Source organism: Coregonus lavaretus (assembly GCF_964263955.1).
Source record: "Coregonus lavaretus genome assembly, contig: HAP1_SCAFFOLD_713, whole genome shotgun sequence".
NCBI lineage: Eukaryota > Metazoa > Chordata > Actinopteri > Salmoniformes > Salmonidae > Coregonus > Coregonus lavaretus.
In genome coordinates, this window is record NW_028164877.1 from 155001 (window position 1) to 175529 (window position 20529).

General features: G+C 45.2%; 1 protein-coding gene across 1 annotated transcript in view; it reads right to left on the reverse strand.

Annotated features, from left to right (window-relative positions):
- Window positions 1–20529, reverse strand: part of LOC311116495 (uncharacterized protein) — a 34461-nt gene that overhangs the window by 6068 nt on the left and 7864 nt on the right. Inside the window, exons 6-14 of the mRNA XM_084191574.1 lie at window positions 18630–18740; window positions 18439–18515; window positions 16838–17032; window positions 13700–13782; window positions 13347–13475; window positions 12432–12554; window positions 11343–11441; window positions 930–1064; window positions 319–444 (exon numbers count right to left, since the gene is read on the reverse strand). Of these exons, the coding sequence (XP_084047700.1) occupies window positions 319–444; window positions 930–1064; window positions 11343–11441; window positions 12432–12554; window positions 13347–13475; window positions 13700–13782; window positions 16838–17032; window positions 18439–18515; window positions 18630–18740 (1078 nt within the window). The remainder of the gene's footprint in view (window positions 1–318; window positions 445–929; window positions 1065–11342; window positions 11442–12431; window positions 12555–13346; window positions 13476–13699; window positions 13783–16837; window positions 17033–18438; window positions 18516–18629; window positions 18741–20529) is intronic.

Here is a 20529-nt window from a genome sequence, read left to right on the forward strand (position 1 = left end):
AGAAAAACGATTTATATTGGACAAATTCAGATATATCCCTCGCAGTTTCATTCCATTGGATAAAAGCGTCTGCTAAATGGCATATTATTATTATTATTATTATTATTATTATTATTTGCTTCCGTTTGGTTCCTAGTGAGAAAAAAAAAACATGATTCCACTAATAAATGGTTTTGATGATGAGTTAATTAGTGGTGTCAGGTGTAGTGCCAAGGTAAACAGTAAAATGTTGACACCTTTAGGTCCCCAGGAGCAATCGATTAGGAAACACGGTCTAAAAGATATGGTGGACGCCAGCGTGTAGTGCCCTCTACTGACCTGCTGGTGGAGCTGCAGGAGGGAAGCACCTCTTCTTTCTGGGGCAGAATGAAACCAGCCAGGTTCAACACATCTCTGATCATCTGACCCTTAATGGCCACGTCCAGAGCTGTGTTGGAGTGGAGACTGTTCGGACAGAAGAGAAGGTCAGTGAGGAAGATGGTACTGGCACAGTCAGCGAGAGGCACAGGACAGAACACTGCTCACACGATCACAGGACAGGATGATAAATGATGTTAGTGCTGCCTGTTACAAATACCACTGCCATTACAAGTGTCTAGAGTTGCAAAATTCCCAAAACAACGCCAGGTTTTTTTCAGAAAACTAGTTGGAGGTTTTCTGGATGGAGAGCACGTTGCCCCTGGATGGAGAGCACGTTGCCCCTGGATGGAGAGCACGTTGCCCCTGGATGGAGAGCACGTTGCCCCTGGATGGAGAGCACGTTGCCCCTGGATGGAGAGCACGTTGTGGGGTTAAGGGCCTATTTTCCCAGCACCTGGCTTGGGATTTTAACCGACTACCTTTCGGCTACAGGTCCAACTCCTTAGCCACTAGGCTACCTACCACAGGGAGGGAATCCTGTCTGGTCTGTACTGAAGGCTGTTTGTTACCTTGGTGATATGTTGACCTCCAGCACCCAAGGCTTGAGGTTCTCATCCAGCATGACGTCAAAGCCAAACAGCTCATGACAGCTGTAGGGGGAACGCAGGTGCATCTTGACCAGCGTGTTCACATACGGGTCAGACCTGATACATAGAGAGAGACACAACATTATTAGAACACATTATAAAAGGCTCATACATGCTTATAACAAGCTATAGAGCATTATATAACTGCACGTACGGGTCAGACCTGATACATAGAGAGAGAACATATTACAAGACATATTAGAAGACATTATAAAGGCTCATATATGCTTATAACAAGCTATAGAGCATTATACCTGCAGGCTTTAAGTAAAGGGTTTCCAAGATACGCATTAATGAATTCGATAAATGACCAGAGGAGAACGACTGCGCCCTCTCATTGAAGCCACGGAAGATCAAGGCCGACCGCGGTACTGCAGGCATTGTTTGCAGAAAACAGGATCCCCCATTATAGTGAATGAGGAAATGGGGGGGGGGGGACAATCATGGTACAAATAATTCCTTCTAATTAGGGCTGTCAAAGTTAACGCGTCACTGCACAGAACATTTTAAGTAAACGTGTTACCACACGGACCCTTTTAACCGCAACACGGACCACAGCTACTATACTGAACAAAAATATAAACGCAACATGTAAAATGTTGGTCCCATGTTTCATGAGCTAAAAGAAAAGATCGCAGAAATGTTCCATACGCACAAAAAAGCTTATTTCTCTCAAATTGTGTCCACAAATTAGTTTACATCCCTGTTAGTGAGCATGTCTCCTTTCAAGAAGCTGATTAAAGAGCATGATCATTACACAGGTGCACCTTGTGCTGGGGACAATAAAAGGCCACTCTAAAATGTGCAGTTGTGTCACACAACACAATAACACAGATGTCTCAAGTTGAGGGAGCGTGCAATTGGCATGCTGACAGCAGGAATGTCCACCAGAGCTGTTGCCAGAGAATTGAATGTTCATTTCTCTACCATTAGTCGTTTTAGAGAATGTTATACTACATCCTACCGGCCTCACAACCGCAGACCACGTGTCACCACGCCAGCCCAGGACCTCCCCAGACCATGTGTCACCACGCCAGCCCAGGACCTCCCCAGACCACGTGTAACCACGCCAGCCCAGGACCTCCACAGACCACGTGTCACCACGCCAGCCCAGGACCTCCCCAGACCACGTGTCACCACGCCAGCCCAGGACCTCCCCAGACCACGTGTCACCACGCCAGCCCAGGACCTCCCCAGACCACGTGTCACCACGCCAGCCCAGGACCTCCCCAGACCACGTGTCACCACGCCAGCCCAGGACCTCCTCAGACCACGTGTAACCACGCCAGCCCAGGACCTCCACAGACCACGTGTCACCACGCCAGCCCAGGACCGCCACATCCGGCTTCTTCACCTGCGGGATCATCTGAGACCAGCCACCTGGACAGCTGATGAAACCGAGGAGTATTTCTGTCTGTAATAAAGCCCTTTTGTGGGGAAAAACTCATTCTGATTGGCTGGGCCAGGCTCCCCAGTGGGTGGGCCCTATGCCCTCCCAGACCCACCCATGGCTGCGCCCCTGACCGGTCATGTGAAATCCATAGATCTGGGCCTAATTTATTTATTTCAATTGACTGATTTCATTATCTGAACTGTAACTCAGTAAAATTGTTGAAATTGTTGCATGTTGCGTTTATATTTTTGTTCAGTATAAATGCTTGCACCTCTAGCTACATCCCTTCCAAACTGGCTCCTCTAGCTACATCCCTTCCAAACTGGCACCTCTAGCTACATCCCTTCCAAACTGGCTCCTCTAGCTACATCCCTTCCAAACTGGCTCCTCTAGCTACATCCCTTCCAAACTGGCACCTCTAGCTACATCCCTTCCAAACTGGCTCCTCTAGCTACATCCCTTCCAAACTGGCTCCTCTAGCTACATCCCTTCCAAACTGGCACCTCTAGCTACATCCCTTCCAAACTGGCACCTCTAGCTACATCCCTTCCAAACTGGCTCCTCTAGCTACATCCCTTCCAAACTGGCTCCTCTAGCTACATCCCTTCCAAACTGGCTCCTCTAGCTACATCCCTTCCAAACTGGCTCCTCTAGCTACATCCCTTCCAAACTGGCTCCTCTAGCTACATCCCTTCCAAACTGGTGCCTCTAGCTACATCCCTTCCAAACTGGTGCCTCTAGCTACATCCCTTCCAAACTGGTGCCTCTAGCTACATCCCTTCCAAACTGGTGCCTCTAGCTACATCCCTTCCAAACTGGCTCCTCTAGCTACATCCCTTCCAAACTGGCACCTCTAGCTACATCCCTTCCAAACTGGCTCCTCTAGCTACATCCCTTCCAAACTGGTGCCTCTAGCTACATCCCTTCCAAACTGGCTCCTCTAGCTACATCCCTTCCAAACTGGCTCCTCTAGCTACATCCCTTCCAAACTGGCACCTCTAGCTACATCCCTTCCAAACCATCCCTTCCAAACTGGCTCCTCTAGCTACATCCCTTCCAAACTGGCTCCTCTAGCTACATCCCTTCCAAACTGGCTCCTCTAGCTACATCCCTTCCAAACTGGCTCATCTAGCTACATCCCTTCCAAACTGGCTCCTCTAGCTACATCCCTTCCAAACTGGCTCCTCTAGCTACATCCCTTCCAAACTGGCTCCTCTAGCTACATCCCTTCCAAACTGGCTCCTCTAGCTACATCCCTTCCAAACTGGCTCCTCTAGCTACATCCCTTCCAAACTGGCTCCTCTAGCTACATCCCTTCCAAACTGGCACCTCTAGCTACATCCCTTCCAAACTGGCTCCTCTAGCTACATCCCTTCCAAACTGGCTCCTCTAGCTACATCCCTTCCAAACTGGTGCCTCTAGCTACATCCCTTCCAAACTGGTGCCTCTAGCTACATCCCTTCCAAACTGGTGCCTCTAGCTACATCCCTTCCAAACTGGTGCCTCTAGCCAAAATCATCTTCAAGTTAAGACCAATATTACCGGAGCTGATTTTTCTTTCTGCTGCGGATTCGTGCACGTCGCTTGTCATTCTTTTTTGGTTTGATAACAAACATTGTTTAGCTAGCTAGTCACGTTACCTACCCAGCTAGCTAGTCACGTTACCTACCCAGCTAGCTAGTCACGTTACCTACCCAGCTAGCTAGTCACGTTACCCACCCAGCTAGCTAGTCACGTTACCTACCCAGCTAGCTAGTCACGTTACCTACCCAGCTAGCTAGCAACCTGATAACTTGACCCACTCACTGGGCTATGCACACAGAAGGTTACTCAAAGAGATGCTTCAAAAAGGTAGGCTGCATACGCGAGAGTGGGCTGTGGATGACTGTGCGTGTGAAAAAGGTAGGCTGCATACGCGAGAGTGGGCTGTGGATGATTGTGCGTGTGAAAAAGGTAGGCTGCATACGCGAGAGTGGGCTGTGGATGATTGTGCGTGTGAAAAAGGTAGGCTGCATACGCGAGAGTGGGCTGTGGATGATTGTGCGTGTGAAAAAGGTAGGCTGCATACGCGAGAGTGGGCTGTGGATGACTGTGCGTGTGAAAAAGGTAGGCTGCATACGCGAGAGTGGGCTGTGGATGACTGTGCGTGTGAAAAAGGGATGCGTGAGAGCGGGTGGGAGGGTGTGGGAGGGAGTCACGGTGTGGAGGCCTATGTGTGTAAAGTTATCTGAACAGTACAGATGGTTACAGTGTTTTCAGAACATTGTTGGACAAGTTTAAAAGCTCTGTTCTTTGTATCCAGAGAGGCAGTTATTTTTTCCTATAGTCACACTAATTTAGAATGACTGAAGCTTTAAGAGTACTTAAAGCTGTGTGTGTGTGTGTGTGTGTGTGTGAACATTGATAGAGAGAGCAGGCTGAAACACTGGGAGCATTAATAGCTGAATTGAACAGGGACTGTGTTGTTTATGGTGAAAATGTTAAAACATTCTGATCATTGTGTTTCGGTCCCTTAAAACCAAAGCATAGTGTGCCTCTAACTCAATACACTGCTTTTAAAAATGGGAAATTAAATTCTTTAGGGTCAAATTTGAGCAATTTCTTATTAAATCGCAATTAACTAATGTCATTAACTCGATTAATTACTGAAATAGTTTGACAGCCCTACTTCTAATACACCAGTCCTTGTTTTAAAACGGTAGACAGAACAAGTTCTATGGATCAGTCAGCCTTCAACTGGAGTTAAAGGACTGCTCCCTGTCACATGACCATCCACCTGAAATTTTCTTCCGTCTGAAAAGTCCCTCCTTGCAAACAAATCATTGATTTAGAAGCCAAAATAAGAGTGACAGCCGATTCTAGCTTATTGAAACAGACAGAGCATCCCCCAACCCTGACCCCCTGCTGCATACCTGAACCTCTTTTTGATTGGGATTGGTGGTGCGAGACAGTGTGAGATCCCTTTTAGACGGTGTGAGATCCCTTTTAGACGGTGCGAGATCCCTTTTAGACGGTGCGAGATCCCTTTTAGACGGTGCGAGATCCCTTTTAGACAGTGCGAGATCCCTTTTAGACAGTGCGAGATCCCTTTTAGACAGTGCGAGATCCCTTTTAGACAGTGCGAGATCCCTTTTAGACAGTGCGAGATCCCTTTTAGACAGTGCGAGATCCCTTTTAGACAGTGCGAGATCCCTTTTAGACAGTGCGAGATCCCTTTTAGACAGTGCGAGATCCCTTTTAGACAGTGCGAGATCCCTTTTAGACAGTGCGAGATCCCTTTTAGACAGTGCGAGATCCCTTTTAGACAGTGCGAGATCCCTTTTAGACAGTGCGAGATCCCTTTTAGACAGTGCGAGATCCCTATTAGACAGTGCGAGATCCCTTTTAGACAGTGCGAGATCCCTTTTAGACAGGGCGAGGTCCCTTTTAGACAGGGCGAGGTCCCTTTTAGACAGGGCAAGGTCACTTTTAGACAGGGCAAGGTCACTTTTAGACAGGGCGAGGTCCCTTTTAGACAGGGCAAGGTCACTTTTAGACAGGGCGAGGTCCCTTTTAGACAGGGCGAGGTCCCTTTTAGACAGGGCAAGGTCACTTTTAGACAGGGCAAGGTCACTTTTAGACAGGGCGAGATCCCTTTTAGACAGGGCGAGGTCCCTTTTAGACAGGGCGAGGTCCCTTTTAGACAGGGCAAGGTCACTTTTAGACAGGGCAAGGTCACTTTTAGACAGGGCAAGGTCACTTTTAGACAGGGCAAGGTCACTTTTAGACAGGGCAAGGTCACTTTTAGACAGGGCGAGGTCCCTTTTAGACAGGGTGAGGGCACTTTTAGACAGGGTGAGGGCACTTTTAGACAGGGTGAGGGCACTTTTAGACAGGGTGAGGTCACTTTTAGACAGGGTGAGGGCACTTTTAGACAGGGTGAGGGCACTTTTAGACAGGGCAAGGTCACTTTTAGACAGGGTGAGGGCACTTTTAGACAGGGCGAGGTCCCTTTTAGACAGGGTGAGGGCACTTTTAGACAGGGTGAGGGCACTTTTAGACAGGGTGAGGGCACTTTTAGACAGGGTGAGATCCCTTTTAGACAGGGCAAGGTCACTTTTAGACAGGGCAAGGTCACTTTTAGACAGGGCAAGGTCACTTTTAGACAGGGCGAGGTCCCTTTTAGACAGGGTGAGGGCACTTTTAGACAGGGCAAGGTCACTTTTAGACAGGGCGAGGTCCCTTTTAGACAGGGCGAGGTCCCTTTTAGACAGGGCGAGGTCCCTTTTAGACAGGGCAAGGTCACTTTTAGACAGGGCAAGGTCACTTTTAGACAGGGCAAGGTCACTTTTAGACAGGGCAAGGTCACTTTTAGACAGGGCGAGGTCCCTTTTAGACAGGGTGAGGGCACTTTTAGACAGGGTGAGGGCACTTTTAGACAGGGTGAGATCCCTTTTAGACAGGGTGAGATCCCTTTTAGACAGGGTGAGATCCCTTTTAGAGAGGGTGAGATCCCTTTTAGAGAGGGTGAGATCCCTTTTAGAGAGGGTGAGATCCCTTTTAGACGGTGTGAGACGGTGTGAGATCCCATTTAGACAGGGTGAGATCACTTATTGAGAACAATTGTTTTTGGAGGAGCTGACAGGTGTATAAAATCGAGCACACATCCTGTCACCTTTCCAACTAGTCAGTTCATAGTCATAGGATGCCACCTTTCCAACTAGTCAGTTCATAGTCATAGGATGCCACCTTTCCAACAAGTCAGTTTGTCAAATTTCTGCCCTGCTAGAGCTGCCCTGGTCAACTATAAGTGCTGTTATTGTGAAGTGGAAAAGTCTAGGAGCAACAACGGCTCAGCCGTGAAGTGGTAGGCCACAAAAGCTCACGGAACGGGACCGTCAAGTGCTGAAGCACGGAAAAATAATCTGTCCTCGGTTGCAACACTCACTACAGAGTTCCAAACTGCCTCTGGAAGCAACGTCAGCACAATAACGGACCGTCAGGAGCTTTATTAAATGGGTTTCCATGGCCGATTAGCCACACACAAGTCTAAGATCACCATGCTCAATGACAAGCATGGCTGGAGTGGTGTAAAGCCCACCATTGGACTCTGGAACAGTGGAAACACGTTCTCTGGAGTGATGAATCACGCTTCACCATCTGGCAGTCCGATGGATGAATCTGAGTTTGGCGGATGCCAGGAGAACGCTACCTGCCCAAATGCATAGTGCCAACTGTAAAGTTTGGTGGAGGAGGAATAATGGTTCGGGCTAGGCCCGTTAGTTCCAGTGAAGGGAAATCTTAACGCTACAGCATACAATGACATTCTAGACCAGGGGTGTCAAACGTCCGGCCCGCGGGCCGGATCAGGCCCGTAAACGGGTTTAATCCGGCCGACGAGATGATTTTGAAAAAAATAAATAATACTAATAATAATAATACTTTTGTAAAGTATAAAAATGCGCTGCAATTTTTCAATAAAATAAGCTGCTGTTCCAATTGCGTCCACTGGATGGCGCAATAGCAATTGTGTTAAGCAAGCAAACTGTTTATACCGGGGCAGAGCAAGTAGGTCAAGCACGTGCAGCCAATGAGCTACTTTGTTTTGCCCGCGATATTTATTACGGCTTCTACTTTTAACACTGTGTGCTTTGGCACCCTCATTGCCCCAATATGTCTCTGTCAAAAAAGAGAAAAGTGGACGCAGAGTGCAGAGTGTTCCAAGAAAAATGGTCATCCTATTTCTTCACGGAATTGAATGGGAAAGCTGTATGTTTGGTGTGTTCAGAGCATGTTGCAGTGCTGAAAGAATATAACCTTCGTCGCCACTATGTGAGTCTTCATGCCGACAAATATGACAACTTTCAAGGACAGCGGAGATGAGAGAAGGTGAATGAACTGTTGGCGGGTCTGAAGAAACAGCAGTCTGTGTTTACTCACAGCCGAGACATCAGTGACGCTGCAGTGAAAGCTAGCTACCTCATTGCTAATGAAATCGCAGTGGCTTCAAAACCATTTAGTGAGGGTGAATTTGTAAAAACATGCATGATGAAGGCAGCGGAGATTGTGTGCCCTGAAAAGCGGCAGCCTTTTGCAAATATCAGCCTGACAAGAAACACTGTTGCAGACAGGATTTCCGAACTTTCAGTGGATTTTTGACGCCAGTTGAAGCAAAAAATAAAGTCATTTATTGCGTTTTCGGTTGCAATTGATGAAAGCACGGACATTACAGATGTTGCACAACTGGCCATTTTCATCCGCGGAGTTGATGACACATTGACCGTCACCGAGGAGTTCGTGGAGTTGGTGCCGATGACAGATACAACGACAGCAGCTGATATTTTTACCGCACTCGTCGGCGCGCTGGACAGGGTCGGAGTGGACTGGTCCCGCACTGTCAGCCTGGCTACAGATGGTGCGCCCTCAATGATCGGGAAAAAAGCAGGCGTTGTGACAAAGTTCAGAAAGAAAGTGCAATCTGCAAATGGAGGACGTGATTTTTTGACTTTTCACTGTATTTTGCACCAGGAGGCTTTGTGTTGCAAGTCATTAAAGATGGATAACGTCATGAAGGTGGTCATCCAAACTGTTAATTTCATCCGATCCAGAAGCCTGAATCACCGTCAGTTTGACAGCCTTCTCAGAGAGAAAGACCACATCTATGGCCTGCCATACCACACTGAGGTAAGATGGTTAAGCCGAGGTGCTGTGCTGAGGCGTTTCTTTGATTTACGAGAAGAAATTGAACAGTTCATGGAAGAAAAGGGCAAACCAGTGTTAGAATTTCATTCCGCAGAATGGATGCAGGACCTTGCATTTATGGTGGATGTTACAGAGCACCTGAATAACTTGAACAAACAGCTGCAAGGGCGCAACAAAGTTGTCACGCAGTATTATGACAGCATACGTTCTTTCAAGTTGAAGCTGTCATTGTGGGAGACGCAACTTGCCGGTGGTGATGCAGCTCACTTCCCCTGTCTGAAAAATGTGTGCGCGACCCAACATGTGGCAGACATGAAGCGGTTCAAAGATAAAATAACGGGACTGTTACGGGAGTTTGAGCAACGCTTTCAGATTTATGTTTATATGTTTTTATGTTGATGTGCTATTGTTTTTAATTGATTTTATTTGTATATTTAACCTATTCTTGACTCTGTGGTTCTTGCACTTGTTTGGGGAACAGGATTTCATTATTTTTATCTACATTTCTGCCTGAGAAATGACACCCTGATATAGTTCTGTGATCTGTGATATACTTCTGTGAATCACTGAGGCATTGTGTGTTTGTGTGTTCTTTGTCCTCAGAACTTTCAAATAACTTGAGGTGTTTTATGATTAATAGTAATGTTGTGCTTTTGGACACTGTCCTCAGGCTCCAGCTTTATGTTTATATGTTTTTATGTTGATGTGCTATTGTTTTTAATTGTTTTTATTTTATTTGTATATTTAACCTATTCTTGACTCTGTGGTTCTTGCACTTGTTTGGGGAACAGGATTTCATTATTTTTATCTACATTTGCCTGAGAAATGACACCCTGATATAGTTCTGTGATCTGTGAAACAGTTCTGTTAATCACTGAGGCATTGTGTGTTTGTGTGTTCTTTTTCTTTAGAATTTTCAAATAAACTTGACGTGTTTTATGATTAATAGTGATGTTGTGCTTGTACTATTTTGGACACACTGTCCTCAGGCTCCAGCTTTATGTTGTATGTTGATCGTATCTGAAGTTGTTGTTTTTAAGTTATATATACCATGATTTTTCCGGTCCGGCCCACTTGGGAATAGATTTTCCTCCATGTGGCCCCTGAGCTAAAATGAGTTTGACACCCCTGTTCTAGACAATTCTGTGCTTCCAACTTTGTGGCAGCAGTTTGGGGAAGGCCCTTTCCTGTTTCAGCATCACAATGCCCCTGTGCACAAAGCGAGGTCCATACAGAAATGGTTTGTCGAGGTCGGTGTGGAAGAACTTGACTGGCCTGCACAGAGCCCTGACCTCAACCCCATCGAGCACCTTTGGGATGAATTGGAACACCGACTGCGAGCCAGGCCTAATCGCCCAACATCAGTGTCCGACCTCACTAATGCTCGTGTCTGAATGGAAGCAAGTCCCTGCAGCAATGTTCCAACATCTAGTGTAAAGCTTTCCCAGAAGAGTGGAGGCTGTTATAGCAGCAATGGGGGGGACCAACTCCATAATAATGCCCATGATTTTGGAATGAGATGTTCGACGTGCAGGTGTCCACATACTTTTGGTCATGTAGTGTAGTCATTCGTACTTTTGTGTGGCTCAAATTTAGGAACAGACTGTATACAATGACAGCACTGAGCTAGCCTCCAACGTCACTTCCTGGAGTGGCTCAAACTGTGCATGTTATGTCTCCATGTGACGCCATCGGTCTTCATCTGGCTTCTATTGAGTCTTCACATAGGAATGAATGGTGTCACCTGATCGATGCTTTGTCCATTCTTTTTACAGTCATTGGGCAACACCTACTTATTCTGGGACATTAAAAAGACTTACACCATAGATATACTGTTTTATTTAACTCTGACTTACACCATAGATATACTGTTTTATTTAACTCTGACTTACACCATAGATATACTGTTTCATTTAACTCTGACTTACACCATAGATATACTGTTTTATTTAACTCTGACTTACACCATAGATATACTGTTTTATTTAACTCTGACTTACACCAAAGATATACTGTTTTATTTAACTCTGACTTACACCATAGATATACTGTTTTATTTAACTCTGACTTACACCATAGATATACTGTTTTATTTAACTCTGACTTACACCATAGATATACTGTTTTATTTAACTCTGACTTACACCATAGATATACTGTTTTATTTAACTCTGACTTACACCATAGATATACTGTTTTATTTAACTCTGACTTACACCATAGATATACTATAATAAGGGATGTATTTAACTCTGACTTACGCAATGATGGTCTTCATGACGATGTCCTTGATCTTCTCCCAGATCAGCGTAGTGTTGACCCCCCTAGAACCCAGGTAATGCCACAACGCCTTCAGAGCCCTGCCACACACACACACACACACACACACACACACACACACACACACACACACACGGACACACGGACACACACACGGACACACACACACAGACACACACGGACACACGGACACACACACACAGACACACACGGACACACGGACACACACACACAGACACACACGGACACACACACACGGACACACACGGACACACACGGACACACACGGACACACACGGACACACACGGACACACACACACGGACACACACACGGACACGGAGACACGGACACACACACGGACACACACACACACACACACACACACGGACACACACGGACACACGGACACACGGACACACACACGGACACACACACACGGACACACACGGACACACGGACACACACACACAGACACACACGGACACACGGACACACACACACAGACACACACGGACACACACACACGGACACACACGGACACACACGGACACACACGGACACACACGGACACACACGGACACACACACACGGACACACACACGGACACGGAGACACGGACACACACACGGACACACACACACACACGTTAGTCCAGCGGTCCAATGATAGAATGAAAACCCTGTTATGTGCTAGTGACATGTATGTATGCACACATGAATGTAAGCCTCTTTGGACAAAAGAGTCTGCCAAATGGCATATATTTAAGCAATAAGGCACCTTGGGGGTTTGTGGTATATGGCCAATATACCACGGCTATGGGACGTTCTTAGGCACGACACATGGCGGAGTTCCTGGATACAGCCCTTAGCCGTGGTATATTGACCATATACCACAAACCCCCAAGGTGCCTTATTGCTATTATAAAACTGGTTAAGAACGTAATCAGAACAGTACAAATAAATGTTTTGTCATACCCGTGGTATACGTTCTGATATACCACGGCTGTCAGCCAATCAGCATTCATGGCTGGAACCTCCCAGTTTGTAATATCCATTAAAACATCTTTACCACTTGTGCCCCTGGCAGGCCTTGTCACTGTCGTTGCTCTGATACTCAGAGTTCTTCTTGTTCACGCTGTAGTTGGTCAGATGCATGAACTTGTTGCCAAGGCTTTTCATGGAAGAGGAATATCTACAGAGGAAAACAAACACAGTGAGCCCCCGGTCACAGTGAGCCCCCGGTCACAGTGAGCCCCCGGTCACAGTGAGCCCCCTGTCACAGTGAGCCCCCTGTCACAGTGAGCCCCCTGTCACAGTGAGCCCCTGTCACAGTGAGCCCCTGTCACAGTGAGCCCCTGTCACAGTGAGCCCCTGTCACAGTGAGCCCCTGTCACAGTGAGCCCCTGTCACAGTGAGCCCCTGTCACAGTGAGCCCCTGTCACAGTGAGCACTCGTTATAATGAATATATGAGAAAATTTTGCCAGAGACACACAGTATAAAGCCATTATAAAAGCTCATAACATGCTATAAAGCCTTATACCTGCAGGCTTCAAGGAAATCTTTCAAAAACGGAGATATATAACTGAAACGGGTGACTGAACACAACGGGTGACTGAACACAACGGGTGACTGAACACAACGGGTGACTGAACACAACAGGTGACTGAATACAATAGGTAACAGGTGACTGAATAAAACAGGTGCCTTAATGAAACAGGTAACAGGTGACTGAATAAAACAGGTGCCTTAATGAAACAGGTAACAGGTCACTGAATACAACAGGTAACAGGTGACTGAATAAAACAGGTAACAGGTGCCTTAATGAAACAGGTAACAGGTGACTTAATGAAACAGGTAACAGGTGCCTTAATGAAACAGGTAACAGGTGCCTTAATGAAACAGGTAACAGGTGCCTTAATGAAACAGGTAACAGGTGACTTAATGAAACAGGTAACAGGTGAGTTATTAAAACAAATGACTTACTTGCAGCTGGCGAAGCGGACAAGTCCGTCTTGGAAGATGTAAACCCGGAGCGGGTCGTAAGATGACACGTACACATAGATACGCAGGTCAAACTTATTCCCACTGATGAGGTAGGGCTTGTGGAGATACCTGAGAGATAAAAAACACTACATTCAGACTCAGAGACAATCCTGAAATGATGGTATGTTGTCATCATGATCCAATCACACTAGACTGGCTGGTCTCAGATATGTTTGTGCAGTCTTGACAAACTCCTATGGTCATGAGATGGGCAAGACAACACAAACAGATCTGGGACCAGGCTAAAATCACACCACCAGGAGAAGTGCATCATTCGCAGGCAGCTTACGTACTTCTGCACCAGTAGTGGTCTCTTGCACGGCATCTGACTCCACTTGTGAATGACCTGGATTCCAATCCCCCGAGCAGACGCAGGCTACAGGAGAGAGATGGAAATAAGGATGATTTTGATCCACTAATACATGACATGTATCTAGACTAGAGCTTGTCTCATTATACATCCAGTACTAATACACATCCACTACATCCCCTATACAGCCAGTACTAATACACATCCACTACATCCCCTATAAAGCCAGTACTAATACACATCCACTACATCCACTATACAGCCAGTACTAATACACATCCACTACATCCCCTATAAAGCCAGTACTAATACACATCCACTACATCCCCTATAAAGCCAGTACTAATACACATCAACTATACAGCCAGTACTAATACACATCCACTACATCCCCTATACAGCCAGTACTAATACACATCCCCTATACAGCCAGTACTAATACACATCCACTACATCCCCTATACAGCCAGTACTAATACACATCCCCTACACAGCCAGTACAAATACACATCCACTACATCCACTATACAGCCAGTACTAATACACATCCACTACATCCCCTATACAGCCAGTACTAATACACATCCCCTACACAGCCAGTACAAATACACATCCACTATACAGCCAGTACTAATACACATCCAATACACAGCCAGTACTAATACACATCCACTATACAGCCAGTACTAATACACATCCCCTACACAGCCAGTACAAATACACATCCACTATACAGCCAGTACTAATACACATCCACTATACAGCCAGTACTAATACACATCCACTATACAGCCAGTACTAATACACATCCACTATACAGCCAGTACTAATACACATCCACTACATCCCCTATACAGCCAGTACTAATACACATCCCCTATACAGCCAGTACTAATACACATCCACTACATCCCCTATACAGCCAGTACTAATACACATCCACTACATCCCCTATACAGCCAGTACTAATACACATCCCCTACACAGCCAGTACAAATACACATCCACTATACAACCAGTACAAATACACATCCACTACATCCACTATACAGCCAGTACTAATACACATCCACTACATCCCCTATACAGCCAGTACTAATACACATCCACTACATCCCCTATACAGCCAGTACTAATACACATCCCCTACACAGCCAGTACAAATACACATCCCCTACACAGCCAGTACAAATACACATCCACTACATCCACTATACAGCCAGTACTAATACACATCCACTACATCCCCTATACAGCCAGTACTAATACACATCCCCTACACAGCCAGTACAAATACACATCCACTATACAACCAGTACTAATACACATCCACTACATCCCCTACACAGCCAGTACAAATACACATCCACTATACAGCCAGTACTAATACACATCCACTACACAGCCAGTACTAATACACATCCCCTACACAGCCAGTACAAATACACATCCACTATACAGCCAGTACTAATACACATCCAATATACAGCCAGTACTAATACACATCCACTACATCCCATATACAGCCAGTACTAATACACATCCACTACATCCCCTATACAGCCAGTACTAATACACATCCACTACACAGCCAGTACTAATAGACATCCCCTATACATCCAGTACTAATACACATCCACTACACAGCCAGTACTAATACACATCCACTACATCCCCTATACAGCCAGTACTAATACACATCACCTATACAGCCAGTACTAATACACATCCACTACATCCCATATACAGTCAGTACTAATACACATCCACTACATCCCATATACAGCCAGTACTAATACACATCCACTATACAGCCAGTACTAATACACATCCACTACACAGCCAGTACTAATACACATCCCCTATACAGCCAGTACTAATACACATCCCCTACACAGCCAGTACTAATACACATCCACTATACAGCCAGTACTAATACACATCCACTACATCCCCTATACAGCCACTACATCCCCTATACAGCCAGTACTAATACACATCCCCTATACAGCCAGTACTAATACACATCCACTACACAGCCAGTACTAATACACATCCACTATACAGCCAGTACTAATACACATCCACTACATCCCCTATACAGCCAGTACTAATACACATCCACTACATCCACTATACAGCCAGTACTAATACACATCCACTACACAGCCAGTACTAATAGACATCCACTACATCCACTATACAGCCAGTACTAATACACATCCACTACATCCCCTATACAGCCAGTACTAATACACATCCCCTATACAGCCAGTACTAATACACATCCCCTATACAGCCAGTACTAATACACATCCACTATACAGCCAGTACTAATACACATCCACTACATCCCCTATACAGCCAGTACTAATACACATCCACTACATCCACTATACAGCCAGTACTAATACACATCCCCTATACAGCCAGTACTAATACACATCCACTACATCCCCTATACAGCCAGTACTAATACACATCCACTACATCCCCTATACAGCCAGTACTAATACACATCCCCTATACAGCCAGTACTAATACACATCCACTACATCCCCTATACAGCCAGTACTAATACACATCCCCTATACAGCCAGTACTAATACACATCCACTACATCCCCTATACAGCCAGTACTAATACACATCCACTACACAGCCAGTACTAATAGACATCCACTACATCCACTACACAGCCAGTACTAATAGACATCCACTACATCCACTATACAGCCAGTACTAATACACATCCACTACATCCCCTATACAGCCAGTACTAATACACATCCCCTATACAGCCAGTACTAATACACATCCACTACATCCACTATACAGCCAGTACTAATACACATCCACTACACAGCCAGTACTAATACACATCCCCTATACAGCCAGTACTAATACACATCACAATGCAGCCACGTCAGAAGAAACACCAAGGTTATGACATTATTCCCTAGAGCCAAAAGTAGTTTGCTATAGTGCACTGTATAGGGAAGTGTCATTTCGGACGCATCGTTAGACAAAAGATCCAAACCCAGGAGAAATGCACCGTCACTAGGGAACGGAAGCCATTTCAGACACAGCCCAAAACGGATTTAGATATAGGATCCACCTACCGGCTTGATGATCCATTTCTGCCTGCTACCACTGTCCTCCCAGGCCTTCCTCAGCAGCTTGATGTCCTGAGGGAGAACGAAGGAGCGGGGGAAGAAGCTGAACTCCCTCTTCCCAAACTGAGCCTGCATCTTCGACAGGTTCCTCCACAGACGGTCCTTACGACCTATCTGGAACGAACCGGGGAAGTGGTTCAACTAGAAAGAACGCAGAGAGACGAGTCAATATGCAGATCAAAACGAAGGTTGAAAGAAATGAAAGATCCATACCGATTGAATCAATATTATTCTTGTTTGGCTGGTGCGTTTGTCTGGTCCCAGATCCCTGAGGTGTGACAATGACCAAAGGAGTTGGCAAGATGGCACAAAATGATCTGGGATCAGGCTAGCTTCAGCCCATTCCTGCCTACCTTTACTAATGGGAAAAATAAACAAACAATTGATAGTTACATATCGCAATATTATTTTTGACAATATATCGTTATGGCAATATTATTTTTGCGCTAGTTGGCTTTACATGCACCAAAACTCCAGTATTTTTTCCCTTACATTTACGTCATTTAGCAGACGCTCTTATCCAGAGAGACTTCCTTCATAGCTTCTTTTTAAATAGGGAGCCAATTGGGAGAAACTCCCCAAATACAGGTGTGCCAAGCTTGTAGCGTCATACCCAAGAAGACTCGAGGCTGTAATCGCTGCCAAAGGTGCTTCAACAAAGTACTGAGTAAAAGGTCTGAATACTTATGTAAATGTGATCTTTCAGGTTTTTCCCCCATACATTTGCAAAAATGTCTACAAAACTGTTTTTACTTTGTCATTACGGGCTATTGTGTGTAGATTGATGAGGAAAAACAACTATTTAAATCAATTTCAGAATAAGGCTGTAACGTAACAAAATGTGGAAAAAGTCAATGGGTCTGAATACTTTCCGAATGCATTGTATGGTGAGCAATGCGTTTGGAATATCGAATCTCAATAAAATCCCAGCATCGAACAGCAATACATATTGATACAGCGTACTTATTCTTAGAGTTCAGCGCTCTACTCTGTGACATGTTGAACGTGACGTGCTCCTAATTAAAAATGTTGAAGCACACTTATAAATCTAGGAGAACAATGAGTGTTTTAATGATAAGAAATGACTAAAAGGTTCATGAATAAAACGTTTTTAGGAGTGTTCCATGCTCAATCATTAGGCGAGAGAAAAATATTCATCTGCCCCTTTAAGGGACGGGCCGTTACCGTGGTAACTTGGGCACTCAACTTGCCTGTGATGAAAAACAGGCGATGTCTTCCTAGCAGCAATCAGCTACAGCAAACTCAAACTAACAATGAAAAACAACCTGGCGTGTGAACAAAACGATGTAACTAGCAAAGAAACACGAGGACAAGCCTCTCTTGTCAATTCCACAAACTTCGACATGAGGCCTTTGGAAAATAATAATAATAAAATAAAAAAATAATTCCCCATTGCTCTCTGAATGACAACCCGCCAACGTGGCTGGTGAAATAGACATTCCTACCCGCCAATGACAAAATCTACCCGTATTTGTCGGGTGGCAGGTGTTAATTACCAACCCTGTTCCCAGCCCTACCTAGCTTACCTTCTGGTATTCCCTGATGGCCTTGAACCCAGGGGACTTCATATGGTGACCCCAGCAGCCAAGCCAATCATGACTTTCTGCAACAACAATAACTTCATTAATGTTTTACACAAATGTGAACAGACATTCAAGAGGTCTTTAAAAATGTAAATTAGGCAAAAGGGAGGGATTTCAACCCCTAAGGAACTCACTCTTGGTGACTTTGAAGTGTGACCTGGCGATGGTGTGTTTGACCACGGCGGGAGTCACAGTGCTCATCTTCCATTTGAGCAGCTTCCTCTGCTCCGGTGGTAGGGGCTCCACTGAAACACACAACACACAGCTACAGGAATAGGTCTATGGATGGGTCCCAACGGAATCCTATTCCCTACGGACCCTGGTCAAAAGTAGTGCACTATAAAAAGGGAGAAGGGTGTCATTTTGGATTCAGCTTATGTACAATAGAGCTATAGGACTAGAGCAGGGGTGTCAAACTCATTTTAGCTCAGGGGCCACATGGAGGAAAATCTATTCCCAAGTGGGCCGGACCGGAAAAATCATGGTATATATAACTTAAAAACAACAACTTCAGATTGTTTTCTTTGTTTTAATACGATCAACATACAACATAAAGCTGGAGCCTGAGGACAGTGTGTCCAAAATAGTACAAGCACAACATCACTATTAATCATAAAACACGTCAAGTTTATTTGAAAATTCTAAAGAAAAAGAACACACAAACACACAATGCCTCAGTGATTAACAGAACTGTTTCACAGATCACAGAACTATATCAGGGTGTCATTTCTCAGGCAAATGTAGATAAAAATAATGAAATCCTGTTCCCCAAACAAGTGCAAGAACCACAGAGTCAAGAATAGGTTAAATATACAAATAAAATCAATTAAAAACAATAGCACATCAACATAAAAACATATAAACATAAATCTGAAAGCGTTGCTCAAACTCCCGTAACAGTCCCGTTATTTTATCTTTGAACCGCTTCATGTCTGCCACATGTTGGGTCGCGCACACATTTTTCAGACAGGGGAAGTGAGCTGCATCACCACCGGCAAGTTGCGTCTCCCACAATGACAGCTTCAACTTGAAAGAACGTATGCTGTCATAATACTGCGTGACAACTTTGTTGCGCCCTTGCAGCTGTTTGTTCAAGTTATTCAGGTGCTCTGTAACATCCACCATAAATGCAAGGTCCTGCATCCATTCTGCGGAATGAAATTCTAACACTGGTTTGCCCTTTTCTTCCATGAACTGTTCAATTTCTTCTCGTAAATCAAAGAAACGCCTCAGCACAGCACCTCGGCTTAACCATCTTACCTCAGTGTGGTATGGCAGGCCATAGATGTGGTCTTTCTCTCTGAGAAGGCTGTCAAACTGACGGTGATTCAGGCTTCTGGATCGGATGAAATTAACAGTTTGGATGACCACCTTCATGACGTTATCCATCTTTAATGACTTGCAACACAAAGCCTCCTGGTGCAAAATACATTGAAAAGTCAAAAAATCACGTCCTCCATTTGCAGATTGCACTTTCTCTCTGAACTTTGTCACAACGCCTGCTTTTTTCCAGATCATTGAGGGCGCACCATCTGTAGCCAGGCTGACAGCGCGGGACCAGTCCACTCCGACCCTGTCCAGCGCGCCGACGAGTGCGGTAAAAATATCAGCTGCTGTCGTTGTATCTGTCATCGGCACCAACTCCACGAACTCCTCGGTGACGGTCAATGTGTCATCAACTCCGAGGATGAAAATGGCCAGTTGTGCAACATCTGTAATGTCCGTGCTTTCATCAATTGCAACCGAAAACGCAATAAATGACTTTACTTTTTGCTTCAACTGGCTGTCCAAATCCACTGAAAGATCGGAAATCCTGTCTGCAACTGTGTTTCTTGTCAGGCTGATATTTGCAAAAGCCTGCCGCTTTTCAGGGCACACAATCTCCGCTGCCTTCATCATGCATGTTTTTACAAATTCACCCTCACTAAATGGTTTTGAAGCCACTGCGATTTCATTAGCAATGAGGTAGCTAGCTTTCACTGCAGCGTCACTGATGTCTCGGCTGTGAGTAAACACAGACTGCTGTTTCTTCAG